The sequence below is a fragment of the Exserohilum turcica genome, assembly GCF_000359705.1.
Source record: "Exserohilum turcica Et28A unplaced genomic scaffold SETTUscaffold_2, whole genome shotgun sequence".
Taxonomy (NCBI): Eukaryota; Fungi; Ascomycota; class Dothideomycetes; order Pleosporales; family Pleosporaceae; genus Exserohilum; species Exserohilum turcicum.
In genome coordinates, this window is record NW_007360025.1 from 192,454 (window position 1) to 219,099 (window position 26,646).

At 52.0% G+C, this 26,646-nt stretch overlaps 10 protein-coding genes across 10 annotated transcripts; 4 read left to right on the forward strand and 6 right to left on the reverse strand.

Annotated features, from left to right (window-relative positions):
* Positions 1-189: 189 nt before the first annotated feature.
* SETTUDRAFT_30881 (uncharacterized protein) lies at positions 190-2,169 on the reverse strand (the record flags this gene model as incomplete). Its single annotated transcript, XM_008026806.1, has 1 exon — positions 190-2,169. The coding sequence occupies one exon, from the start codon at positions 2,167-2,169 to the stop codon at positions 190-192; it is 1,980 nt and encodes a 659-aa protein (XP_008024997.1).
* A 412-nt stretch (positions 2,170-2,581) lies between these two features.
* Positions 2,582-3,241, reverse strand: SETTUDRAFT_134713 (uncharacterized protein; the record flags this gene model as incomplete). Its single annotated transcript, XM_008027023.1, has 1 exon — positions 2,582-3,241. One exon carries the CDS (start codon positions 3,239-3,241, stop codon positions 2,585-2,587), a length of 657 nt encoding a protein of 218 aa, XP_008025214.1.
* A 1,372-nt stretch (positions 3,242-4,613) lies between these two features.
* SETTUDRAFT_153361 (uncharacterized protein) lies at positions 4,614-6,984 on the reverse strand (the record flags this gene model as incomplete). Its single annotated transcript, XM_008027024.1, has 5 exons — positions 4,614-5,250; positions 5,298-5,530; positions 5,580-6,535; positions 6,630-6,739; positions 6,788-6,984. The coding sequence occupies 5 exons, from the start codon at positions 6,982-6,984 to the stop codon at positions 4,614-4,616; spliced, it is 2,133 nt and encodes a 710-aa protein (XP_008025215.1).
* A 495-nt stretch (positions 6,985-7,479) lies between these two features.
* Positions 7,480-8,817, forward strand: SETTUDRAFT_87737 (uncharacterized protein; the record flags this gene model as incomplete). The annotated part of the gene is made up of 4 exons (XM_008027025.1): positions 7,480-7,682; positions 7,737-7,864; positions 7,921-8,558; positions 8,614-8,817. The coding sequence occupies 4 exons, from the start codon at positions 7,480-7,482 to the stop codon at positions 8,815-8,817; spliced, it is 1,173 nt and encodes a 390-aa protein (XP_008025216.1).
* Positions 8,818-9,334: 517 nt separating this feature from the next.
* On the reverse strand, positions 9,335-10,774 carry SETTUDRAFT_88170 (uncharacterized protein; the record flags this gene model as incomplete). The annotated part of the gene is made up of 1 exon (XM_008027026.1): positions 9,335-10,774. One exon carries the CDS (start codon positions 10,772-10,774, stop codon positions 9,335-9,337), a length of 1,440 nt encoding a protein of 479 aa, XP_008025217.1.
* A 1,396-nt stretch (positions 10,775-12,170) lies between these two features.
* On the forward strand, positions 12,171-14,491 carry SETTUDRAFT_19065 (uncharacterized protein; the record flags this gene model as incomplete). The annotated part of the gene is made up of 4 exons (XM_008026679.1): positions 12,171-12,218; positions 12,271-12,663; positions 13,476-13,720; positions 13,780-14,491. 4 exons carry the CDS (start codon positions 12,171-12,173, stop codon positions 14,489-14,491), a joined length of 1,398 nt encoding a protein of 465 aa, XP_008024870.1.
* An 858-nt stretch (positions 14,492-15,349) lies between these two features.
* On the forward strand, positions 15,350-16,531 carry SETTUDRAFT_162798 (uncharacterized protein). The gene is made up of 4 exons (XM_008027027.1): positions 15,350-15,410; positions 15,493-15,543; positions 15,641-15,965; positions 16,013-16,531. The coding sequence occupies exons 1-4, from the start codon at positions 15,394-15,396 to the stop codon at positions 16,043-16,045; spliced, it is 426 nt and encodes a 141-aa protein (XP_008025218.1). The 5' UTR covers positions 15,350-15,393; the 3' UTR covers positions 16,046-16,531.
* A 2,702-nt stretch (positions 16,532-19,233) lies between these two features.
* On the forward strand, positions 19,234-21,299 carry SETTUDRAFT_89387 (uncharacterized protein; the record flags this gene model as incomplete). The annotated part of the gene is made up of 6 exons (XM_008027028.1): positions 19,234-19,295; positions 19,385-19,504; positions 19,554-19,770; positions 19,823-20,359; positions 20,412-21,015; positions 21,073-21,299. The coding sequence occupies 6 exons, from the start codon at positions 19,234-19,236 to the stop codon at positions 21,297-21,299; spliced, it is 1,767 nt and encodes a 588-aa protein (XP_008025219.1).
* A 510-nt stretch (positions 21,300-21,809) lies between these two features.
* SETTUDRAFT_114897 (uncharacterized protein) lies at positions 21,810-23,829 on the reverse strand (the record flags this gene model as incomplete). The annotated part of the gene is made up of 1 exon (XM_008027029.1): positions 21,810-23,829. The coding sequence occupies one exon, from the start codon at positions 23,827-23,829 to the stop codon at positions 21,811-21,813; it is 2,019 nt and encodes a 672-aa protein (XP_008025220.1).
* A 113-nt stretch (positions 23,830-23,942) lies between these two features.
* Positions 23,943-25,878, reverse strand: SETTUDRAFT_162799 (uncharacterized protein). The gene is made up of 5 exons (XM_008027030.1): positions 25,773-25,878; positions 25,660-25,722; positions 25,563-25,611; positions 25,435-25,516; positions 23,943-25,391 (listed from the first exon to the last, which is right to left on the reverse strand). The coding sequence occupies exons 1-5, from the start codon at positions 25,852-25,854 to the stop codon at positions 24,135-24,137; spliced, it is 1,533 nt and encodes a 510-aa protein (XP_008025221.1). The 5' UTR covers positions 25,855-25,878; the 3' UTR covers positions 23,943-24,134.
* Between the last annotated feature and the right edge of the window lie 768 nt (positions 25,879-26,646).

Genomic DNA, 26,646 nt, shown 5'->3' on the forward strand with positions numbered 1-26,646 from the left:
GTGGTGGATGCAGTGTAGATGGATGACTTTCCAGTGCTTTTCTTTGGGTGCAGGCCGGTCGCTATAGTACGCACATGCCGCAAACTATTTAATCCAGTTTGAGATACATGTCCATGACTTGCTTTGCATGCCCAGAATCGAACATGTGAATGCTCATCTCGAATCAAACCTATACGTCATATACACCCGTTACCTAGGACTAGCTCTCGCCAGCCACGCCTTCAGCGCCTCCGCATGATTCTTCGGCAGCGCCTCCCACCGCTCTCCCTCATACGTGCCCTCAATCCCACGCACCAAATTCTGCGCCTTCCGCAACGCCAACCGCTTCGCCCCAGCCCACGGCGTCTTCTCCAAAAACGCATCCGCCTCCCCGACCAGTTCCATCCGCTTATCCCTAACTTCCTTGCCATCCTGCTCCTCGGCCTCACACAGTTTACACGCACACTTGAACCCCCACGTCTTGTGCAGAAACGCCTGGCGCGCATCATAATCCAGCGCAGCGTGGTACGCGAAGAGGATTTCCTGCCCGGCGGGGATCGCTTGCGTGGCGCGCACAACCAGCATGTCGCCGATGAACTCCTTGTCTGCATTCGGCACGCACGAGTGATTGATATACGCAGCGTGCGTCCACAGTCCTGTACTCGCGCTCTTCGCGCCAAACGGCGTGCCCGCGCTAAACGCATTGCGCGCCACTATATCGTGGACGCGGAAGACATCGACGAGGGCAGCGCCATGCTCGCCATCTACAAAGACATTGTTCCCATCCCCCGTGTAGTCGCCGAAAAGCTGCATCAGGGCTTCTGTTTTCGACGGCTCGTTGACGCATTTCTCGACTACGGCTTTGCACAGACCGACGGGCGACAACCGGATCTGAGAGTCCCGCGTGTCGTAGGTCATGGCGGTTAGGCTGGCGTCGGGTTCGTGGGCCCACGCGACGGTGAAGGCTTTTTCGCAGAGGAGCAGCTCCCCCGCGGCCATGTCGCGTGTGGTATAGAGGCCGCGGCCCTTACCCGGACTGTCTTTAACGGTGGTGTTTTTGGTGTAGGTAGCGGCGTCGAGGCGGGGGCGGGCTTTGGAGAGGGTAGCGCGGAGTTTGCTGAAGTCGTAGGCTGCGGATTCCTGTTCTCGGAGGCGCGCTTCGAGTTTCTTGAGTTGCGTCTTTGCGTCCTTGTCGTCGGGCGTGAGGGCTTGCTGCGACTGGAAGAGGGCTTGGGCTTCGTGCCATTGCCCTTGGTTGTATGCGGCGCAGCCGGCGCGGTAGTAGGCTTTGCTGTCGAGGTCCTTGGATTTCTGATCATCCCGCCCTGTAAGTGAGGCTTTGGCGTCGGCCTTGACTTCGTCGAGCCGACCCAGTAGCAGGTTCACGTAGGCGCGGTTGCGGAAGATGTCGCGTGCGAGATCGGGATTGCTTGCTACTACAATGTCTTGTTGTGCGATTCCCAGTCCCGCAGTGTATTTCTCATGGGCTAGCGGGAGATCCTGCTGCTTGAGCGCAGTGTTGCCCTGAGTCTTGAATCTAGTAGCGGCTTTTTCGGCCTTTTCCGCGTCATCGAAGTGCTTGGGATTCTGGATGTCGTCGTGGCAAACCACGAGATCCGAGGGGTGATCGATGCGAAGTGTAGGCTCGCCCTGGTCTGTAAGAGTAAAGTACGGCTCCTTGATGATGAACAGTTTGCTTGATTCCAGAATCTCCTCGCCGTGTCTCGTCTTGTGCAGCAGCATTTCTAATCGCTCTGCATCGGTACTGTCTTCGTCTTGCACCATGGTCCACGATCTGGCTACGAGCGTGACTACTGGGCTTTCGCGCTTGATGACGAGCTTGCGGCCGCGGTGATGTGTTTCCATTTTCAGATCACCCATCTTCATGGGCTCGAGCTGCGACAACGGAGTCGTACATGGGGGATATGGTTGTCCGACTCCGATGGCTGGGATCGTGTTTGCTGTCTTCCCTTGGGTTTGCAACAGATCTGGGTCCTGTGCACCGCCCATGTCGGCCATGAGGGCAGCGCCAGTGGCAGCTTGGTGTGCTGCGGTTTTGTCTCTCGGTGTTCTTGCGTTGCCATTTTGCTCGGTGCACCTTTTCAATCGCTCTTCGACAGTGGTCTTGATGCGCTCCGCCTCTTGCTCAGTGAGATAGATGGTGTTTTCTTCCTGGGATGTGTCCGCCATCTTGGAGGTTATTGGCCTATCCCTCGAACCGACAGCGGATCTCACTGGGGATGTTGTGATTTTGATTTTGAATTCGTCTTATTTCACAATGTAGTGGGGTCTTATGACGCTGCCCGTCTGGATATGCACGGTTTGAACGATCAATTTTTTCCAGAATTAATGTCGCACTGCAATTGAGGTGATTCAATTGGCTGATTTCCCGTCGATAAGCGTAGACCAGTAACTGGATCAGACTTGCGCTATTCTTGCGGCTCGAGGGTGAATTTGGAGGGGTCGAAGCTAGACGAATTTTGTTATCGATAAATGTGGGGCTCGAAGCAATACACTGGGGAAAGGGTCAAGGCATCGCATCATCACACATCAAGCTCCATGCAAGCCATTTGACCACGAAGTATCGTAATGACGACTCCATATCCTACTTCCACACACTCGAGCTTTCCGTACCAGCCTTCTTTCCTTCTTGATATGTTTCACTCAAACTATGATACAGCCCCTTTACTCGCTCAATCTCTGCCGTCAATCTATCCCTCTCCTTCTCATCACCAATCTCGCTCACTACATCTGCAAAGCTCTTCGCGGTGAAAAACTTGTTCTTGCGGTTATACAGCTCCCTCTTTTGCACTTGCTGCTCGCTCTCGCCCTCGCCCTGGACTCTGAATACCTCTTGCAAGATATCGATATCGTACGGGATCCCGAACAAATCCCGACTGTCTTCATAGGTAAACAGGTAGTAGAATTCGTTGAAGCCAGCCCACGTGATGCCGCTCAAACACAGCGAACAAGGCTCATGCGTGGCGAGGAAAATGCAATCCTTGGCTGGATGGGGACGTGTCGACGGGTTGGGAAAGTCGACTGTGCAGAATTGTTGGATGCAGTTGATTTCGCCATGAAGTAATGGCGAGACGCGCTCGTTGTTTGTGGCAAGCGTATAAGGTGTAAGGTCCTTGCGGGACAGAATAGCTGCTCCAAAGAGCTTGGATCCGCTCGAGACGCCTTGTCGTGTAAGTGGGATGATGCGCTCTTCAATCGTAGATAGAAGTTGGGAGACTAGTTTCTCAGGTGCCGGGCGCATTGCTTCCGCGCTGGTTGACATGGTGGTTGGTTCAAGAAATGCCGGTTGAACTGAAGTTGGAAGGCGCAGGCTGTTCTCCAGTCAAGAGAATGCTTGATCAGAGCGCCGTCAATTACAATTTATCATTTAGGAAGCTCGGGTTTTGGTGCATTTGAATCTGCGCGTCGGAGTCCACCGTTAGGGCGCAGTGCGGGGCTTTCCGATGGCTGATAGCGGGGCGCTGCTTTGTACATATGAAAGGCTATTCTTATCGTTCTAGATGGCAATGGACCTCTTGAAGAGTAGCGTCTTTGAGGCGGAGGTATCCGCTTGAATATCAAATGAAGATTGGGTGAAACTAGCGTGAGATGGTAGTCTCTTGTACTCATGAAGCCGCAGTAGGAACCGTGGATCCAGTGACTTATTCATGCAAATCGACATCTCTTTGCAGAATTTATGAAAACTGGAGGTATCACTGTCTGTAGAACTGAGATTGAATATTTCGAGTTGAGTATCTGCCATCGAGCCGTCTCGTTGGTGGACGTAACCAGATGTGGTCCGTTACGTCATGTCCCAATTAGGAAACCCTATGCACCAAGTCGTGCAGAGTCCCCGCCCTGTTCATGAGTTTACTTTTAGCCTGGCATCAACCTGCTGAAATTTTCCAAATTCTGAAGCACTCTTGTACCTATTAACTCCCTCGTTACTTTCAACCAATCCATCTAATTATCGAACAGTCTGTGCAGTGAGGTCTTGCACGAGAACACATCTGTCGCGTACAGAGCACTCCTATTGCGCACACCACTACTAGACTTAACGTATATATGAGTGGGGAAAGAAGATATGTTGGATATAAATCGAACTTCGAACATTTCTGGGCTATTGGAGATACCGAAACTTCCCTGCACACGCTACTTCTAGAATTTGAACTTGACAGCGCCAATATGAATGACTATAGGTAGTGAGACCATTTCAGCCGAATATCCTGGCAGCGAATATAAAAACATCTGCCAAGACTCAATGTTGAATCAAAGCTAATCTCGAGATGCCAGGTTGTTCAAGTCTCCAGGGAAGGGCAGCATCTCCTGAACACTTGGAAGTTCAGTCATCTGATATCAGATGAGAAGATATCCCGGCATGTAGAAATTGACCGAACAAAAGACCGGTATGCAAGAGTGACAGGGATTTATAGACTGTGAAGCATGCCGTCGATCTTATTACCAGGCTACACGATAACCCCAGTAACCCTTGCTACCATTTTTAGGAGTTGCTTTTGCGTTGACTCGCACATATAGCAGATGACGACAGTCAACATAACGCTAATGCAACGCTAATCATACTCTGTAAGAAGCTGGATACTAGGATTTGCTATTGATTTTTAACTTTTAAACGCTCACAAGTCAACAAATTCTCCCTTGAGTAGTGGATCATCCTGCACTTGTTTCAGGTAGCCCTCCACTTTCGCCGTCAACGCAGGGACGTCAAAGCCAAAGTACTTGTAAGCTGCCTTTCCAGGCAGACTGTGCCCGAAGCGCTTCACGCAGCACGCAGCGTCAGCGTATCTCTCCCAACCGTTGGGCGCAAACGGCTCGATTACTACTGCGGGGATACCGAGATGTCTCCGCAGTGTTTCCCGCTTGTACTGGATAGACTGGTTCTCGAAGAGGCGCTGGCAGGGGAAGCTGACGACGCGCGTCTTGATGTTTTTCGCCTTCAGCTCGTTGGCGGTCTCAACTGCGCGATGTAGTTCAGCACCCACACCGATTAGTGTTACGTCTGCGTCTTCAACTTCTTCAAGCACGTATGCGCCTTTTGCGACCATGTCGCGGTTTGTCTGGGGTAGCTGAGGTAGTGTGTGTCGTGATGTCGAAATAATGCTGGGAGTCTTCTTCGCCTCGATTGCTGTGATCCAGGCACCTGCTGTCTCTTCGCTGTCGCCTGGTCGGATGTACAAAAGATTGGGCATGGCTCGGTACAGGTTTGCGAGCTCAATGGGCTGGTGTGTTGGTCCGTCTTCACCCATTCCAATACTAGATTTGGTTAGTAATGGGTTGCAAGGGGGCGAGAAAGCGCATACCTGTCATGTGTAGCTGCGTGGATAACTTGCAGTTGCTGCAACGCGCCCATACGAACTGCGGGCGCTGCATATAAGTAGAACATGAAGAATGAAGATGTGACTGGGATGAAAGTGTTTGGTGCAAAGGCTGCTAAGCCATTTGAAACGGCCGCCATTGCGTGCTCACGAACGCCATAGTGAATATATCGGCCGCTGTAGTTGCCAGTTATGCCGCATGTTGTCTTCAGGTCAGGCTGGAGTAGGTTGGTGAAACTGCTCAATACTGGGGAATATGCGACTTACGTGCTGGAAATCGACCTTGCCCTTCCAAGTCATGTTCACTGAGGGTGTCAGATCAGCGGTACCGACCATGAAGTTGTTAATCTTCTCAGCGAGAGTGTTGAAAACAAGCCCAGATGACTTTCTCGTCGCTGTCGGTGCATCAGTGAACGAGGTTGGCACGAGAGACTTCCAATCCTCAGTCAATCGGCCTTCTATGCGGCGCCTGAAATCTGCACCTTCGTCGGGATATTTGGTCTCGTACGCCGCCACCCTCTCTTCCCATGATTTTACCAGCTCTTGGCCTCTTTCAGGTATATCCGCAAAGAACTTGCGCACCTCATCGCTAACGACAAAGTGCTCATCAGGGTTAAAGCCGTATGCCTTTTTCATATTGGCCACGTCGGTCGTGCCGAAAGCTACGCCGTGAGCAACTGCATCACCAGCAACAGCGCTGCCGACGCCAATGATGGTTCGAACATTGATAAATGTGGGCTTCTCAGTCGATGCTCGTGCCTTGTTCAGAGCCTCAATTAGACCCTCAACGTCGAAACAGCCATCTTCAACATCGACTACGTCCCAACCGCATGCCCTCATCTTAGTGTTGACGTCCTCAGTGTTTGTCAAGTCAACTGAGCCATCGCAAGTAATTTGGTTGTTGTCGTAGATGATTGTAAGGTTGTTCAGCTTCAAATGCCCAGCAAATGAAATCGCTTCCAAAGCCACTCCTTCCTGGAGACACGCATCTCCAATCATGCACCAAGTGTGGTTTGAAACCACGTCGAAATCGGGCTTGTTGTATGTTGCTTGGAGATTTTTGGTTGCCATTGCAAGGCCCACTGCGTTCGCTACACCTTGACCCAATGGGCCGGTCGTCACCTCTATTCCTTCATGCTCGATTTCCGGGTGGCCTGGACATAGGGCATCAACGCGGTCTGAATGGTAGGATTTAAGCTGGTCAAAAGTCATGGCTTTATAGCCTGTGAGGTGAAGAAATGTATATTGAAAGAGACATGTATGGCCTTTTCTGGTTAGCTGTAATCTTGGCCATATCGGCGTTCGCAAGATACTCACCATTTGAGAGAATGAATCGGTCGCGGTTGAAGTAATCTGGAGTGTGTGGTGCATATCGCATAACATATTTCCACAACGCAACTCCGATGGCCGCCATGCCGATTGCTCCTCTAAATATTTGTTAGCGATAGCTCTCGCGAATGGCTCGCAAAACTTGCCCAGGATGGCCACCATTGAATTGCTGACACAGGTCTGCAATGAGCAGTCTGAATGTCTTCAAGACATGGTCGTGCTCTTTTGATAGCTTCCGCACCGACGACTGTTCTCGCTTTTCTTCTTTCTTCAAACCGTCCACGGCACTTTTGCCATAGGCTGTGGAGCCGTTTACTTGAGGTGCGTCTTGTGCCGAATGCATCATGTGAGGTATACAAGGAATCAAGAGATTAATACTAAGAACACAGAGGCGAAGAGAAAGAGATAGGGCTACCGGACGTTCTCACGGCACAAGATATCTAAGTACTTCTTGCACTGTGTGACTGACAACAGATTTCTACGACACATAAAGGTCGAGCCGCCGGGTATACCCAAATAGGCAACCCGATGCGTTTTTCGGACGGAAGAGGACCGGTATGCTAGATTCCTATTGGTGCACGCAAGCGTCCCTACACGAATGCAGTAATGCTAACCACCGATCTTCTCCACTGACTTCTTCCCCGCAATTCAACGCCACCTGGTGCACAGCGTGGAGGGCCATGAGGAAGGAATTGCTATTTCTGCAGCGAGGGAAACAGGAGCCGCTGAACACGTGGGTCCTCTGCCACTCTGCCCTCTTACCCCAGCATTGACTGCGCTTGCTCCTGCTCTTCACAACGATAGTCTTATAATCTCTCCAGCATAGTTAGATCTCACCATGACCCCAGTCAATATTACTTCTTCATCAGATGCGCTACCATCCAAGTCGACAAACACAGCACACGCGACAATCACAACATCACTGCCAAATCCCTCTCTACAAGTTACTGCAGACCACAAGTTGAAACAACAAGATGCACCTGTCTATGCGCCGGCTAGGGGAGAAGTCTTGTTACATATCAAAGCCACGGGCGTTTGCGGGTATGGATTTCACAGCTTCTAAAGAACTGTAGAAATTGACAAGAGATTTTGCAGCTCCGACATACATGTCTGGAAAGCCGGCAGAATAGGTTCTCTAGTCGTCGAAGGAGATTGCATTCTCGGTCACGAAGCCTCAGGCATCGTGTTACAGTGTGGCGAAGACGTCACAACCTTGCAGCCTGGTACGTGACGTGCTTACTTCACCGAAAGGACTCTTCTCCTCTAACTTGATGGCTAGGCGACCGTGTAGCAGTTGAGCCTGGAGTACCGTGCGGCACATGCTTCTTGTGCATGGATGGGCGGTACAATCTGTGTGAAGATGTTCAGTTTGCAGGTGTCTACCCCTACGACGGCACCATCCAGCGATACAAAACCCATCCTGCAAAGTGGTGTCATAAGCTCCCTTCCAACATATCCTTTGCTGAAGGCGCGCTCCTTGAACCTCTTTCTGTGGTCATGCATGGCATCAAGTCCGCTGGTCTTTCTCTAGGCCGCGGTGCTGTGGTATGCGGTGCTGGACCAATTGGTCTCATTGCATTGGCAGCTGCCAGGGCAAGTGGAGCGCATCCGCTCGTCATTACAGATCTTGAGCCGAAGCGATTGGCGTTTGCGAAAAAGTTTGTGCCTTCAGCTATTACCTATCAAGTTGAACGGACTCTTGATGCAGCAGGCAACGCAAAGAAGATCAGAGAGCTGTTTGACTTTGGCATTGTAGGCGAGTATGGAGCGCCAGAGACGGTGCTGGAATGCACCGGTGTTGAAAGCAGTGTTATTACCGCTGCGTACACGGCGCGAAGGGGTGGCACCGTCATGGTTATTGGCGTTGGAAAAGAAACTATGCATAATCTGCCTTTTATGCATCTGAGCTTAGCTGAGGTATGTGAATCCGCATTTGTTTATCATGACACACCCGCCCTGATATCTCGTGTAGATTGACCTTCGATTTATCAATCGCTATCGCGATACCTGGCCTGCGGGTCTGCAGTGCTTGGCTGGTGGCATACTGGACCTCAAGCCACTTGTTACCCATACGTTTCCACTGGAAAAGGCCCTGGATGCACTGCATACATGCGCTGATCTCAACAACGGAAGCATCAAAGTGCAAATCATCGATGAAGTGGATGATGTGATCTAGTTATGGCTCGCTTCACAACTGAGTCTCATATGATGGAACATAGCATGCCAATGCTAAATCAAGCTTTTGGGGATCAGAATGGCACTGAAGAGGGCGAATAGCATGAGCTTGAGACTTTACAACAGTTCAGCAGGTATCCTGTTTCGGTCATACAAGTTCTTCGAAATCTTTCCATCTAGTATTTATCACTTATCTCAATGATCAGATGCACAACAGTCAACTACTTCAGGGCTTTATGATTTCCATCCTTGATTGAAAATGATTACTATTGACTGCATACTATGCAGAGCAAAGTATCGAGAATTGGTACCGTATATAAGAGGACCACTCCATGCAGAGTGTGTTACCGATATAAATAAATAGTCTTGGGGTGAATTACAACGGAATGAGATGCATGCAAAGCCTCCGAATGGAGGCCAGTGCTAAATGTCAAAAGTAAGAATATAAAGTACAAATACATGTACACATTTCATCCACCAGGACTACGTCGTTTGTACCATCGCCAATACTCAACTGTCTAGTTTGCATAAGCCCTCAGCGACGGCTCACTAAAAGTCTTCGACGGATCCAATAGCAACAAGCCGCCCGCGATTGGAATCATGCCGTACGTCGCCAAAACATCGTCAAGATCGAGTCCTGGGGCTGCATAGCTGCTGCAAACAGTGTTCAAATTAATCCGTGCCAGATTTCCAGGGCCCTCATTCTGCAGCGCATCGACGATGAGTGCGTAGGTAAGCGGGTTGAAAAGAACGCTGGCATGGCCGTAAAATGTACCAGCCAGCTTGCCCGCGCATACCTGCTGAACTTCATTGTTCGACACACCAACGTTGCGTACGTCGTTCATGTAAGCAGATGCTCCAGTTCCCTGCTGTGGCTGGACTACTTCATCGAAGATAGAGTAAAATGTTGTTGTAGGCACATAAGCGCTGTCTCCACCATCCTGCCTTAGGCTTCGGATGTAGTCACTTGTAGCTTCTTGCTGGATGACAGAGGGATTACATGGCAAGATGGCACCATCACTGTTTGGCGACAGGCAAAGGCCGTTTGCCAGGACCGTGCCTTTGAAATCTGGGGCTACAGGCAAGAAATCCTTGACGACCTTTCGTGTCGATGGCCAGTGCTTCAATACCCATTGGGTATCGAGACCGCCTTGTGACCAGGATATGACGGCGATGTTCTGCGCGTTTTGCCCCGAGATGGCGCTGATGTAGTTGATGGCGTAGGCAATGTACTCCGAGTTTGTTTGCGCATCGCCGAGCATGGCGCCAGGGATGTTGAGCCATACTGGATCAGCAAAGCTCTTACCCGTGAGTAGTTTTCGCAAGTTTCCAGCAAAGTTTACGCCACCGTAAGAACCAGTTCCAGGTACGAAAATGACGGGGCGCTTGGCGCCGTATGTGAAGCCGGATGGGATGTAAATTGCTTTGCGAAGAGCCGTCTCAGAAAGTGCGTATGGCGCGTCTGCATCATCTTTCTTGGGGTAGATGGGAGTCGGCGGGGGTGGGTTTGTATTGCTGACGCTGTTCTCTCCTACTGGCAAAGTACCTGTGAAAGCAGCTTTCAGTGTTTGGTCGAGAACTAAACCTCCGGCTATTTGGGTCGCAACGGCAGCAAAGAAGTCTGTTCTTGTTGGTGACTTTTTCCATATGTCAGACTGTCCTGCCACAGCCGCGGCAATGCTCGTGGGCCGCGCTGTGGGTTGAAGCTGCTCGAGTATATTGAGAACTTCTGTAGGGTTGCCGTTGGCGACGGCGGCGTTTACATCCTTGAGAAGGTTGCCAACGAGCGAAAGCACTCCAGGGACAAGGCCGGGCAAGAGATTTCCTAGGAGTTGGCGTTCCTTGATGGTTTCTGTGACGCCTTGAACAGATGGCTCCGCGATGGCCGCCGGTGCTGGTGCAGCGAGCGATTGGTGGATGGCGCTCAAAAGAGCTATCGACGAGATAGAGAAACGCATGTTGAAGACTTCTGCGCTTGAGAACCGGGACGATGCAGCCGAGAGAATGGGAATATCCAAGGCCCCTGCCGCTCATCTTCGAACACGGGGTGGCCATCTCTTTAAACGCAGCTCTTTGACATGAGTCGCGCAGCCGCTACGTCCTCACCTTCGGCCGACTACATGCCACCGGCTTTTACTACGTGGTTAGCTGATTTTTCTCGTGATAATCCTGGTGTTGCCAAGCAAGCGAAGAGATGTCGAGAACAAAGCACAGTAGGTGTATGTATCGATCCACCTGAATTTTGCACATGGCGTGCCCCTTTCAGCATTAGCTTTCCGCACCAAGCCCACTCTAATCTTGTACCTGGTGTCGATCATGATTTGAAAATAAGGTTCGGCTTCTGAGATCCGACACAGTGATTTGTAAAATCAATTGACCTGGAAAGCACGGATGGATACCCTATTACGATATGCGCGAATCGTAAAGAAGCTACAATGACGCAGCTATGGGGCAAATGTCCCAAAGCGTAGCGTCCAAGGTGTGTTAAATGCTGGACCCAAGTCAAGCTAGACTAAATTAGGACAGCCGGCGCCTCCATCCACTACTGTACTCCTATTATAAGCGAGATGTTTTTTCCAAAGAATACGGCAGTTCTAACCAACACAGCCGTAATCTAGACCAAGGCTTACGAACGAGAGGGGTTAAGAGTGGTTGCTTTTTACGAGGCGTCAAGTCTGTCAAAGCACCATCTACCTGAATTGGTACAAGTAGTGTGACGCCATTATACAACAAAAATACTTTGGGCAAAGCTCAAGGATAAATATACGGTACCATCTTGGTGACAAGGCAGCTTAGCGTTTTGATAGACAAAGGGGTCAAAGGAATACACGTCATGAACCGCCATTATATCCAGAACTGGGAGCTGGGGTCGTTGTCGAGACTGGATACTATTGTGATAAAGTATAGGCTAGGCTTCTAGTCCCAGGGACTCCTTATTTTAAGTAGAGACTTCTTACTTATTGTGAGTGAGTCACACGTAGAAGTAGAGGAATACAGAACGCAGTAGGGTACAACATCTAGCACTTGATATACTGTTTGACAAGACCATGGCATCTGCCCCCTCCCAAAAGAAATAATCTGATCTGCGAGAGAGGTATAAGAATCACCACCCGCATGTCTACCATACATGTTCGTTAAGTATTCCATGTCCATGTCTTTGTTGTCTGGATCGCTGCTTCTTCCTGATAGTGTACGCGTGTTGTGTGTGTAGAACTGCGATGTCTTTTCGGTAGATAGAGCAACGTGAAGGGCTTCCGCCCTCGGCCGTATGCTACAGCTAAGGGAGAAGAACAAAAGATCGTAAATTCAGACGAAGGATATTTTTCAGACATGTTGTATTGTTGTTGACTACCTATGGACTCGACTAGCAATTTATCTCTGGTTGTGAGTAAGCAGTACACAGTAAGCACAAGGCTCGATCACACGGTCTAAACAATACCCCCAATACATAAAGAAACGCGCGCTGGGTGGGAGTGACTCGGGTAACGACGGCCACGACAACCAGAAACGGTCTGCCGAACCGTATTCCGACAACGAAGAGTCACACGCGACAAAACGTCGACGACGCAATCACGTTACGAAAACCAAGCTCGAAGACGAAAAGGACAACATGGATGCGGATGACTCCGACGATAATATTGCCAGGAGCGTCCACACGCTGACCTTGGATCAGAAGAAGCCTCAGCGGTCAATGAGTCCTAGCGGTTTTGCCAACATCGGAATGGTGAAGCTTGTACACTGGCCTTCCGGCAGGCTTGTGGCCATGCTTGACCTAGAAGTCATCTCCGCTGGGCCTACCTCGTCATGGGCGACGCTGGAATATGAAGTGCAGGCTTTCTGCGACCCTGTGCCTCGGCACAATAGAGGCCTTTGGCCATTATTGCATCGTTGTCAGCGACAGGCTACTCGCAGCGGGCCCCGTGGCACGCTCAATCGTGTCGTTGTCGTAGTCGTTATATAACAGCGAGGTACTAAAGGGTTGAGTTGAACGAGCCGCGCGCCTCAACGACTGCGCCGGCGATCGCGATGCTACAACGTATGAAGAGTTGGATGAGCACGGTCGCATTCAAAGCTGGCTGGATTCCGGGATTGCGTATATAGTTGTCCGTTTCACAGAGAAGATGTAATGTAGTTCCACAGTAAAGTGTGGCTGGAATTTCTCTGCATGCCAGCCCTTGCTCACATATACGAGCGGTGCATATGAACTATTCGTCGTTGGCCTGCTCGTAGTGGCTATTTTTGCTATACTACCGGGTCATCAGTTCTGTATCTGAAATCCGTGTCTTACACATTGTACTTACTATACTTCATTTTCAAGTGAGTGGAGCAAGAGGATCAACCGTTGAAGTGATATATGAAAGATGTTGTAGGAATAATGAGTGGACAAGCTGTATAAATACATAATATAAGAGTGAAGCAATCAGTTTTCCGAACTCGATCCGACTGATATGCGCGTGGTCACATTCCAGATCATTCGCGTTTGTGCTTGTACACTGATTGCTTTTTCAAGCGACATGATGCTGTGATTGACTTTCTAATGCCAAGTTTGGAGTGGTTAGTTTCCTGCTTCTCTTGATCCCATGACCAGGTACATGATTGCAGCCTAGTTTGTTTGCCTTCGCTTGTCTCAGCACGTGAGCGTGACTAAGATTGGCGCAGAGCCTTTCACTGTTTGCTCTTGCCACCTGGAACCACAAACTTTCACCTTTTCCAATTACCAATTCTTTCACTCCTCCTCCCACCGAACTGCTATATCAATCCAAAATGCCGGGACAGCCCCAAACTCTGATATGGGATGGCTCGCGCGAGTCTGGGCCATACAAAAAGCTGTACGAGGACGCAGCAGCCTTGTACGAGAAGAACCGAATGGATGAAACCCTCGAGAAGATAGAGTCCAACCTGTCGTAAGCACTTTCTGATAACTACGGCAACAATTAATAACGCCAGAAAATCTGAATTCTAGGGATCCTTCTCTTCCTTCCTACTATCGCATGCAAAACTGCATCCTCGCTGCATTTGCCACATACAGCTGGTCCAGTGCACATCCTTACGTGACTTCAGCTAAACAAGAGTACGCTAGGAGCCATGCTCTAGCAGAAAATCTCGATGATCAAGGCTATCTCAAGGCGCTAGAGGAGATACGCGAGGATATAAAGACACTAGATGAACGTAGGAGGCAAGACTTTGCAGATTCCATATCCCTATACCCCACTGCAGAAGACTACGATGAATTCGAGCGCAGTGCCTTGGAAGCACAGGGGCTTGGGCTCGAAGACCTTTTGGATAACGCAGGAGAAGAAATTACATGCGAAGAAGCCGGATGCGAAATTCCAATTGAGGGTCAGAAAGAGCTTGCACACATCGAGAACATGGCGGGAAAGCATGCAGAGACCTTTAGCATTCCAATTGGTCCAAAGGGCGAAGCTACGCAAGCGCCCACTCTTAGCTTCTTCAAATTACCTGAAGAGTCGACGGAACAAGACGCAAGCAAACAGTTTGGCTACCAGAAAATTCCAACCATTAACAGGAATGGAGCCCAGCACACTCACCTACACACCATTGATGAAGAAGAGGAATTGGCGAACCCAATCGACCCACCGAAGTGGCCTCTAGATAAACGGATCGATTGCTTGCTTAATTTGGCTTCGAGCATTCCAGAAGGTCATCGCCAGTAATACACAGCAGTAGTTGAGTCCATTAGGGGGAATGTGGTCAAGAACTTGCAGCCCATTCTGCTGATGGATGACAAGGCTGCGTATGAAGTTTCACGTGCCGGATGAGCCATGCGGTGTGATCTATTCGAGCGTGCTATCCACAACATGTTTGTACGGGGAACAGTTGGAAATTACATCCTGATTGAGGATATGCTTGGATGGCCGCTCGCCCAATGGCAAGCTGGAGAGCCTCGCATCCAAAATTGCTTTGACGAGGAAGAAATCATCGGATTCTGCTTCAAGCTTAGTGAAAATCAGTAATGGAGGTGAGCTCATCTATCTCATGGGCAGATTTTACTAAGCAAACACTAACCTCTTATAGATACAAACTGGGCAATGAGGGTGTTGCCTACTGGCCTTAGGACCGACAGCGCAAGGGCTCAGTATATTCTCTCGTGCCCTCTGATGTCCGGTCCACTGTTGGGGGTGTCTTTGCGGCATTCCTATTGCATTCCAAGTTGACAAAGAGATGATTTGACGGTCTTGTAAACACATGAAATGTGGTAATAATCGAGACAAGGTTCATTTGATGGCGAGTTCTCAGTAGTAAAGGAGCAGTGTTTTGCTCTTCCAGTGAAAGCCTCCTAATCATATGCCCCCTCTTTGTTTGCCAACTCATCATGCCATGGAGATCCATTTCGTGTTTTCCCAGGTCGTTCCCGTCATGCTCGGCATGGCTAGGCAGCGCAGCCTGGGTGGATCGGAGTCGCGGTGCACTAACGGGCGCACGGACCACGCACACAGAATTTCGTTAGCGAAGCGCAACCCACCTCTTATCGAACTTCACGACGCCTTTGACAACTCCAGCGACGACGCACCCGAAACCCGCCAAATCGTATATCCTCCGCCTATAATCATCCAAAATGTCTGGCAAGCGCGGGTACGTTCTCGGCCTGGGCTGCAGAGGCAGAAGAAACTTCCGATGCTGCCCTGGAGAGGAATGCTGGCTAACGTGGACGCAGTCGAGGTTCTACCTCCGGTAACAAGCTCAAGATGACTCTTGGTCTGCCAGTGTACGTTTGATTCCGCCGCGATCGCTCCGCCGAGCCTGCCCCCGCCTGCGATGCGCCCGCAATACGAGACGAGGAATCAAGGCTAATGGAAATCTAGCGGTGCCGTCATGAACTGCTGCGACAACTCGGGTGCCCGCAACCTGTACATCATCTCCGTCAAGGGTATTGGTGCGCGTCTCAACCGCCTGCCTGCCGGTGGCGCTGGTGACATGGTCATGGCCACGGTCAAGAAGGGAAAGCCCGAGCTGAGGAAGAAGGTCATGCCCGCCGTCATTGTCCGCCAAAGCAAGCCATGGAGGCGAGCGGACGGTATCTACCTGTACTTCGAGGACAACGCCGGTGTCATTGTCAACCCCAAGGGTGAAATGAAGGGTTCCGCCATCACTGGTCCTGTCGCCAAGGAGGCCGCTGAGCTGTGGCCGGTACGTACAGCCCATGGCCGCCAAAATGTTTTGCTAATAGTGTCCAGCGTATCGCCTCCAACTCCGGTGTCGTCATGTGAGGGGTCTCTTTTCCTGCTTTCGATAACATTCATGGGTTCACGGGCACGGCGAAAATGCATTTACGGGGTGAAGGATTTGGGCGACGACATTGCAACTACGATTAGCAATGGGACGACCTTCACAGTACCAGTCAAATGAACATTACGACCAAACCACATCGTGTACCGCGACTTTCGAGTGATGGCTGACTGACTCGACTTACCATCAAGCGCAACAAGATAGTCGAGCTGAGAATAACGTTGGATCAAAAGACTTGAACTGTCATGAAAACATTGGTTTTTACTGATTTGTGGTATTGTCAAAAATATATGTACTGAATGCTAGGATCCCTAGACCCTGGGCTGGGTAGACGAGCACGAACTACGGTCGCATGCTAACATCTTGAAGTCGGCCTCCTCGGCAACTTCTTGCGCCCACCGCATCTGCACCATGCTTCTGGCTTCGAGTTCCAGGCTTCTAATGTCGTAATCGCGCTTGCGTCCGCCAACAAACTTCAAGTTCTCGTTTCCAACCACACCCTTGGTGACTGTGCCGTTGCTTGGCGCACCAATACCCTTGACTGCGCCGTTACCCCCCTGCATGACACTAGCGTAACTCGACGACATGGTCTGCACGCCAGAAACAAAGTCCTTTCCATCAAACTCACAGTGTCCTCCAGCAGGCGTGTTATCCACAGTCTGCAACTGATTGATCTGGTCTGCGGTCAAACCCGCATTAGCTCCGAGTTGCTCGTACGCTACTACAGCCTTTGGGATACTGCCTTGCAGCAACTTGAGGTCGCTCTGTGTAGACTGGAAGTGAATCCGTGTCTGGCTCATGACCGTGTCTGCATTCTGGAATTGGACCTGTGGTGCCAAGCCTCCACAGTTGAGCTCAACAGCACTGTTGGGAAAGTTCTTCATCTGCGCCGGGATGAAGAAACCACTGAGCATAAGACTTCCGCCACTGACACCTGTGAAGACAATGTTGGACATGTTTACGGCGACGCGTTTCGGGAGCTCGGTTTGGATAAAGTCGTTGACGGCTTGGGAGTGTGCTACGCCATCTGTTCGCTGCAGACCGGAACCTCCGCCCCAGAACAGGTTGTCGTCAGGTGCGAGGAGGGCAACGCCCATGGTATTAGCTTGCACAGCCTGGTTTGGCATGTCAAAGAAGCTCTGTCCTCCATCGCCATGAAGCAGCACGTTTGCTCCCAAGGTTCCGTTGCCTGATGTGGCCGCCGCACCGGGTACGCCTGAAGCCGGGAGGAACTGGTCTGCTGGAGCGGAGATCTTGAATCGTATGGGTAGGTTGTTGATCATGACAGTGTCGTCGAGGATCATGGAGCCATCGGTGGCTTTGGAGACACCCTGAGGGATTTTGGCAGCCTGTTGGAATGCAGTCTGTTTTTGGCGGCCGCCTCCATTTCGCTGTGGCAAAGCAGCCACAAGGCTCAGCAGCGAGATGGCGATGAGCTTGTACATGTTTTCCGGAATAGGTATGTTGATGGAAAAAATAAAAATTAGATAAAGATGTGGACCGGCCAAAGAGAAGAAAAGGTGGAGCACAGGAGAGGATGGGGAATACCGCACGGCAGTATACAGAGAAGGAGAAACGGAAAAGACTTGTGGGGGAGTTCACTGCATCTATACCGTTAGTCACTCAGTTGCACTTGACTGAGAGTCTCCACAGCCTCGCATTAAGACACTCGTTTGCGTAGCCAAGCTGATCAAGGAGCTTCATCCTGCGCTTGGAGAGCTCGACGGCACATCTTCCGCCACTTGGATTGGAGCGCACATAGCCTGTATCGGTGATATGTGTTTGATCCGCAGATGATGCAGCGTGTGTGGTTTGATTGATGGGGCCGCGGTGTTTCGGAGGCGCGCTTGGTGCTTCACGCTTGCAACATGGGCCAAGTCTCGGTGTCTTCTGCCTGATGCAGCATCTCCGGCCGAGCCTGGCGCCTCTACGGTAAGCCCAAGGCGTATGGTTTACCTGCCATTTGTCATTGGGATGAAGGGGAGGACAGGAGGCGTGGCCTGGTGATGCTATGGAACAGCGTCTGTGCATGACTCGTTTCATAGCTCAGCGCAGGAACACCGGTACAGTCTCGCTGTGTAAAGCATTGTCTTTGCGCAGTTCGCATTGCACTTGACTATTAACATGAAGAAGTATAGGAGAGGATGCGACTTCTACTGGTTTCTGGGACTATCTCAAAGACAGCTGGGTGTGGTGAATGTCGTGCAGGGACCTAAAGTCATGTGACCAAACGGCCAAGCCATACAAGTAAGACGGAACAACAGGGCGAAACAAAAGCCCTCGGTGTATTACAAATGCATTTGGAAACTTTCTTAATTCCCACCTGATTTGTGTCATCTGCCTGGTTTGGACGTGACAGGTCGGGGGGCTGCAAAGGCCAGCAGATGCACGTCATCAAATACCCTGACTCAAAATCCACATGCCGTACACTTACTTACTGCTTACGTGTATCTGTTCTTACTCATGGCATCCAGTAAGCGCACTCTTTCTTCCCGGACCTTTTTTTTACTTTTTTTTACTTTTTTTTTTTTAAAAAAAAAGAGGAGCCTCAAGTCCAGCAGTACCGTCTCCTCCATCCGCGACTTACCCCGCATCCGCTGCTCCACACGAGCGGACCCGCGTGGCGGGGGGGGGGGGGGAAGAATACTTTGGCACCCCGTATCCGCTACTTAGGCCTATGTATCTCTTCAGATCTCGGTGCCATGCCCCAAGGCGGTAATTGTAAACGCTGGCCCAATAGCGGTCAAGAAAGGTTCCTTGGAAAAAAATAGACTATGTATCCATATTGCGTCCACGTTGGCGTCTCGGATGTATTCCGCTTTTTTTACCCTTTCTTACCTGGTGCTGGAACGTTAAGGTTGATGCTTGCAGCTGTAAGACGTGCGCTGTATAGACCGGTGCTTATTCCATTGGACAGAAGTTTTTGGAATTGTTGCTTGTGGTGGTTGGCTAGCGCATTCTTTCTTTTGTTCTCTCGCAAATGCAATGCCGTGGCTGGCATCTTACGTGCTTGGCTGCGTTGGGAGGGCGCGCGGTTTCTTTCCGTGCAGTACGGTGCCATAAACGAGGGGTTTATATAGATCGTGCTCAACCTCGAGGTTTACGGAGATGTTGCAGCTTCAGCGGTTTTGCTTTTTGTGTTTGGTTTACAGTTGATACTACTGCCGTCATGTCTACCGAACGTATCAACGCGGCTGAGCCGGTCGAGGTTTACGATTACATTGTTTGCGGGTAAGAGTCTTGGTTTTCATACTTGAACAAAGATAGAAACAACTCATCTTGAGGTTGAGAGTAAATTCCGAATCCCTAACTATTACTAGTGGTGGCAATGCAGGCTGCGTTGTAGCGGGCCGCCTTGCTGAAGACCGAAATGCGAAGATTCTCGTACTAGAGGCTGGACCTGATAATGCAGATCTTGAGAATGTCCATATGGCAGGCGGGTAAGTCCACCATTAGCGCATGCTGTGAACCTAGCTGAACGACTTGCAGATGGAGTCAGAACTTTGACAGCGAAACGGATTGGAACATTGTCACAGAACCCATGGAGAAGATTGACAACCGCCAAGTCAAAGTCAGTAGAGGGCGATTCCTGGGTGGTTCGAGTGGTGTCAATGGCACTTTGTGTATTCGCGGGACGAAACAAGATTATGACGACTGGGGTCTGGATGAATGGACTGGCGATAAGATGTTTGATTATATGAAAAAGGTAAGAGGTACTGGCTCTACTAGGTCAGATCGAAAAACTAACGACTGCAAAGGCAGAAACATTTCACAGCAAAGATTGGCACAAGGCCGATGCGTCAGCTCACGGAACATCAGGCCCTCTTCACACAGAGCCACACGATCTAGCCCCCATTTCTGAACGAGTTCGCGAAAGCCTCATAGATCAAGGGCTCCCATACCACGCTGACATGTTTACCACGGGCGAAACAGCACATGGATGCGGCGACGTACCAAGAACGGTGCACCAGGGTATTCGAAGCACAGCCGCAGACTTTATCACCAAGACCTATCGCAGGAACAACATCACTATCAAAACTGAAGTGACCGTGGATAAAGTCATGCTAAAGAACGAGAAAAACGGGCTCACTGCGACTGGCGTCTCGACCATTTCAAAGAGCGGCAAGAGGATCGAGTATGAAGCAAAGAAAGAAGTCATAGTCAGCGCAGGAGCATACTGCAGTCCGCCAATCCTGATGCGTTCGGGAATAGGACCAAAAGAAGAGCTAGAGAAACACGGCATCGATTGTCTTGTCAATCTCCCTGGTGTCGGTGGCAACCTCATGGACCATGTTGTACGTTTCTTCCGAACAAGACTTCACTTGCTGCTGCTAACACGTAAACCAGCTCTGCTTCATCTTCTACGAGGTCTCACAACCCAACCTCACAAACGACTACCTCGCGCACCACGACAACGCCGCCGAATCCACCTACCAGCTCTGGAAAGAAAAGAAAACCGGAATCCTCTCCACATTCCCCTTTGGCATCTTCGGATGGGCGCGTCTCGACGACCGCCTCAACGACTCGCCTCTCTGGAACAAGGCCCCGCGAGAACCCGGCCGCGACCCCATGGGCCTCGCACCCAACCAGCCCAACATCGAGTTCTGGAACACGGAGCTCTACGGCGGACCCAAGCAATACACGGATTTCCCCGTCGACCGCAAACACGCGTTCGCCATGTGTGCGCTGCTGTTCAACCAGCATAGCAGAGGCAGTGTCAAGCTGCGGTCTAAAGATGCGCTTGAAAACCCCGTTGTCGATCACAAGTATCTGGATGATCCGCTCGACATGCTCGTCATGACCGAGGCGTGCAAGTTTGCAAACGAGATTGTCATGAAGGGACGAGGCACAAAGGACATTATCAAAGGGAGTTGGCCGGCGGATCTGGCACACCATGGATTTACGAAGAGGGAGGATTGGGAAAGCCACGTCAGACAGCATGCTACTACTTGTAAGTCCATGACTTTGCGCTTTTGCATCTCACTGTGCTAATGCGGGTTTCGCTTAGGTTATCACGCCTCGGGTACGTGTGCCATGGGGAAACCCGATGATGCGAATGCGGTGCTTGATTCTCGTCTTCGGGTGCGTGGTGTGCGGAACCTGCGTGTTGCCGATGTGTCGGCGGCGCCCAAGGTGAATAACGGGCATACGCAGATGGTGGCGTATGGGATTGGCGAGGGGGCTGCGGAGCTGATCAAGGAGGATGCAAAGGGGAGGGCAGTCCCGAAACTGTAGCTTGTTTTAGAGACTGGGTACGTCTATCCGCCGTGCAGCGCGCGTGCGGCAGTGAATGAAGGTAGCGCGTTGTCGTCGTGATTCTTGAACTAGAGAATCAGCAGTATATCGACGATAGAGGCAGGTTGTCCACGATGGATTGCACGCTGGGCAGGTGTCACAAGGGTGCGTCGTATGTACTATGTGGCGAGTAAATATAATAAGCAGGGTAGTATGCGTCGACTGATAAGTAACATACACAGTTCACATCCGCTGTGAGTAGGAAGTGGAGGAATGGAGGCAATAGTAGTCCCGACCTGGCTTTGATAAACACGATACTAATGAGAGGAGTGTCGCTTTACAGGGGGGTGACGAGAAAAAGTATTTGTGATTGTAGAAAGCAAGCCATGTAGCAAGCATGATAGAACTCGCGAGGAATTGCGTATCCACATCATGTCCAAACGACATGTACCTTTCTATCATGCAACAAATCTACTGTATTCAGATAACTATGCACACGAACAAAACAAATCTATATCCGGCGCTTCGTGACTTCCGTCACGGAAGCCGTTCTCCCGCCAGAGCTGCTATATACAGTCCGCTGCACCTCAGCAGGCTTTGCACGTTTCTCTAGGCCTACGGACTTGGCCTTGCCCGTCACAGCCTGGCCCATTGCTGCTTGCTCGACTGCTCGCGTGATGGCAGCACCAAGCAGGGCAATCAGCAGCACCAGATCCACGATATGGATTCCCCACCACCAATGCTGCACTCCGACGCCGCAGGTACTAAACTCAAATACCCATTCGCCTCGCTCCCCCTTTTGCTCGTCGAACCATGCAGACAGGAATCCTGCGTAGCCGGAGTACTCGCCCATCATGCTGCGCAGGGTGATTTCGCGGATATGTGGAGAGGCATTGATATCGGTGCATTCATTTTCAGGCGTGATTTCATAAGGGCGGTGTGGAAAACGGCGGGCGCGCCATTGCGGTGTTGCAGGCTCGGGGGGAGATTCTGCAACAGGCTCTGAAGACTCTGTTGAGGATTCAGACGCAGAGTCGGTATCGTTGGACGTAGGATCTTGCTCGCTTTCGTTGGCTGCGACTCCGTTCATGTCGACGCCATGAACCTCCATTGACGTAGCGATCGTAGTCTCATTGGTGGCGCTGGTCGGCCAGTAGGCATCCTCTTTCTTGATTTCCTCCGCTCGACACGTACTCTCGCCACCATCTTGTCTGATATAATGCACCACATCACAGCCAGCATGATCGTGCCCGTTCATAATGATGCCCTTTCTGCCTTGGCCTCCACCAGCCACATAGCGACTGCGACTCATGCCAAAGACGCCCTCGAGAATCGTCTTGGTGCCATGGTCTGAAAGCATGTTCTGCTCCTTGACTCCATGTCCGCTATCGTAGAAGTCAAACAATGGACTGTCGACGCATATGCCGGCTTCTTTCTCGAGGGGAATGTGTGTGAGAAGAATGGTGGCGTGGGTTTTGTCGGTGACAGGAAGCGAGCTGGTGATGATGTGGTTCATAAAGTTGTATGTTTCGGTCTGGAGTGCGGGAGACCAGGCAGGAGTATCGAGATTCATGGTATTGAGGACGACGAGGCGGAGGGTCGGGGGTCTGTCGGGGTGTCGTTTGTCCAGATCAGCCGTCTCGTTGGAACGCAGGGCATCGGGCAGTGTGAACCAAATGTCCCAATTGACACTGCCAAAAGCGCGTTCGAACCGGTCGAGACGCGACTCCGTGAGGTCTCCTGCATAGCCGACATCATGGTTTCCTGCAATGTTAATAACTCGCTTCTCCCAGTCCTTGTCTGCGCCCAAGACTTCTCTTGTGCCACCCCAATGCACCTGGCGCTCCGGCTTCTCCTCGTCAGGATCGGGTTTTTCTGACTTGGTGTCTTTATCTGTGTTTTCACCGTCGTGTTCCGCATTCTCCTCCGCAGCTGGTTCTGCCGGCGCTTCCCTCGGGACCTCGACATGGCCAGCACCAAAGACGGCATCCGGCACCCTCTCCAAACCTTTCATGACCGTGTTCCAGTATCTCCCCGCGCGTTTCCTGAACTCGCCATCAGTCACCCACTGGCTGCCCAGCAAGTCTCCCAACACGCTAACGTGCGTGGGCTCAGTCCACCACCGAAGACTTCGCACAATATGCGCGAGATACAAGTCGTTGCCCCAGAGATCAACGGCCTTTCTCTTTCCCTCTAGCCATTTCTGCGCGTCCTTGACAACGCCCTTGGCGGCCTCTCTTGCTATGTCTAGCTGCTCGGCCACGTCTGCAGCACCGCGCAGGTCGGCCACGAGGTTCTCGACTGACGGAAAGACGAGGGCATAAGGGTCAGGCAGCGAAGAGTCGCCTTCGAGCTGGGGATCACCGAGTGATAGAAGGCGAAAGGGCGCCAGGGGCTGCGCAAGGGCGGGCGGTGGTGCGGGAAATGCGCAGCCGTGAAAGACCGGGTACAGGTACAGCCATGTTGTGCTGGCCAGCGCTATGGGCAGCAGCAGCAAGGCGGTACGAAGGAAAAGGCTCGAGAGCTGCATTGAAGCATGCTTGTGTACGGCAAGGAGAGGGAGCGGTTGTTTTCACATATCGCGCGTCACGTTCACATTCATCTTGGCCGCGGGGGTGTGCGCGGAAAGTGATGCAGGGGGGTCACGGCACGGCAGCCAATAGCATGGTTGCATTTGCGGAGACCTCATTACCGGCGCACGCCAAACACAACCAACATCCCATCCGGTCTTGCTGTATTCTCGGGCGCTACACTATCGTCTTGACCAACCCATCTCAACACCCCATTTTACCCCTCAACGCCATACATTATGGGGACTAGGTGCTGCAGCATCGCTCATCCCAGCAAATCACCCAAGGCGCCACCAGCGTTGGAGCCTGACTGCGGTGTCTGAGTAGCAGGCGTACTGGCGGACGGAGCTGCCGGAGCACCCCACAGTCCTTGCGACGTCTTTTGCTTTGCTAGATCGCCCATGGTGACCTTTTGTGTGGGCGTAGCAGCCTTCTTGGGTGCGGCAGTAGCAAGCAGGGATGCGAAGGCGTCGCCGCCAGCCTTCTTGGGGGCAGCTCCTCCAATGCGCCCGCCGGCAGACATGGCAGAAGGTGTAGAGGAACTCGATTGAGGAGAAGGCTGAGGTACTGAGGTGAAGTAGTTGGGTCCTGTTGCCTGATATCCAGTCGGCTGCGGTGGCTGGGCCATGGGCGAAGCGACAGATGGGGGTCCGCCCATCCTGTTGGCGGCGGGTGGTGGCGAGACGGTCGCAAACAGGTTGTTCAGGTTGTTGTTTTGTGAGACAGACTGAGCCTGCGGTGCGGCGAACTGGGTCGAGGAAGTAATGGTAGACGTAGATGCTGGAGGCGCCATGTTGAACGCCGACGAAGCTGGCTTGGCTGCTGGAGCCGCCGGTGCTGCCGACTGGAAGTCATCGAAATCATCGTCGTCTCCAAAGTCGTCATGTGCAGCCGTAGCAGGCTTCTTTCCAGCTGCGGTCGAGGCTGGCGCAGGCTCATCGTCCCAGGCGAGCAGATCCACCACTGGCTCCGGTGCTTTGGGTTTTGGTTCTTCTTTTTTGACCTCTTTTCGGGTTGCCGAGGGTTCTTTTCTTCGTGCCGGTGCAGGAGTCGCGCTCTCACCCTCGTCGTACTCGTCGTACTCGTCGAACCGCTCTCGTCGCTGTTGTGTGTCGGCGAAGCCGCTCTGGTTGCCGCCAAAACCGCCACCGTCGCCATAAACCTCCCCTCTGTAGCCTCCATAGTCTGCCGACTCACTGCCAAACCCGCCATATCTGCCGCCTCCACTGCCTCCTGAGAAGCCTCCGCTGCCGGAGAAGCCGCCCATCGCCCCGCCCTCGACGCCACCGAACTTGTTCCGGTTCGCGCGGGCCTTCTTGCGCTCGGTTCGAATACGGTCAACATCACTCAGAAGCTCGGCGAGTTCCTTGGCGCGGTTTCGTACGTTGATGCCTTGGTCTTTGCCGTTCTGGTCAATGTAATGGAACTGGCGCAGCATCTTGAGCAGCGATACGTGAGACCGCGCGTCGTCAATCACTCGTTCGGAACCGTGCTTGATCAGGTACTCGAGAAGTTGCAAAGCCTACGCTGTCAGCTTGTGTAGTGACCCCAGCCATGTGGCGTACCTTGTAGATCTGTCGCCATTCCTCCGAAGCCTTCTCTGTAAAGCGCTTGTAGATCATGGGCATAATCTCATTCAGCAGTTGGCTGCTCCGTCAGCAGCAGTCGTGGGCTTCCCAGGAACATGACCTACTAGTTGAACGTGCCATTGGCGATCTCTTGTAATGCCGTCGACGAAGCGCCTTGCACCTTGTCAGCCTCGACTCATGCAATGCGCGCGAGCTGCTTACCCCATGGTTCGTTATTCGTCGCCTCGCGCACCTTGGCCTCCATCTCGGTGTAGTTCATGACGGCTGGGCAGCGCGTTAGCAAGGGCCAGCTGGCTTCAGTCTCGGCGGCGTACCATTTTGGGCCTTGCGGAATCCCGCCTTGAGGTCGTAGAGGGTGAGGTTGGTCACTTGGTCTTTTAAGCTGCTCAGGTCCATGATTGTGGATATTGCGCGCGTGGTCGGGAGGGTGTATGTCGTGGGTGAGCGGGTTGGGGTGGCAGCTTGGGTAGTGGAGGGCTCGGTAGCGGACCCCCGAGGGCGCCTCGCAGAAACAGGCAAAGACAAAGATGTGACACAGGTTTCAAGCCAATGGTGTGAAGACGCAGGGTCTCAGCCGCCAATTCACCTTGTCGCGCACAAGTTGCTCCTGTTTATGTTTTTACATGGCCATGAAACCCAGTCGTTGCGTGGCATGGCCGAGGGGCTCTCCGATGCCCAATCGATGCACGTGACAAGCGCCCGGGCCTCCCCGTCCCCTCAGCATGAACGCCCGTTCTGCCATCGATGCGGCGACGCAGAGACGGAAAGGCGCTCAGCTCTGGGTTGCCACGTGCTGGCGACGGCCATGGCACATGGATATGCAACGGCAGCACGGGGAGAAGCAGCCCATGTCCCCATCCTGGATGTGGGAGCAATCGACGTGCCGAATCGGGGAACGCGCCAAGGACGCTGGCGGTTTGTGCTCGAGCTCGAGGTATCCAAAGTTTTCCGCCCGTCTGCTTCAACTGCCCCAGCCGCTCCCTCTCTCTCCGGTCTTGTGCCCGCCATTGTGCTATACTTGTGTCAATTCCACGCCCCGCATTGCATAGCGAAGCCATTGCGCCCGTCTCTCTGTACCATCGCCTCTGCATCTAGCCGTCGGCCGTGCATCAACCACGGGCAATCGCCAGAAGACGACTACAGTAAGGCGAAATCCCCCTCACCGACACAGCGCCTCAGCCCGCGAAG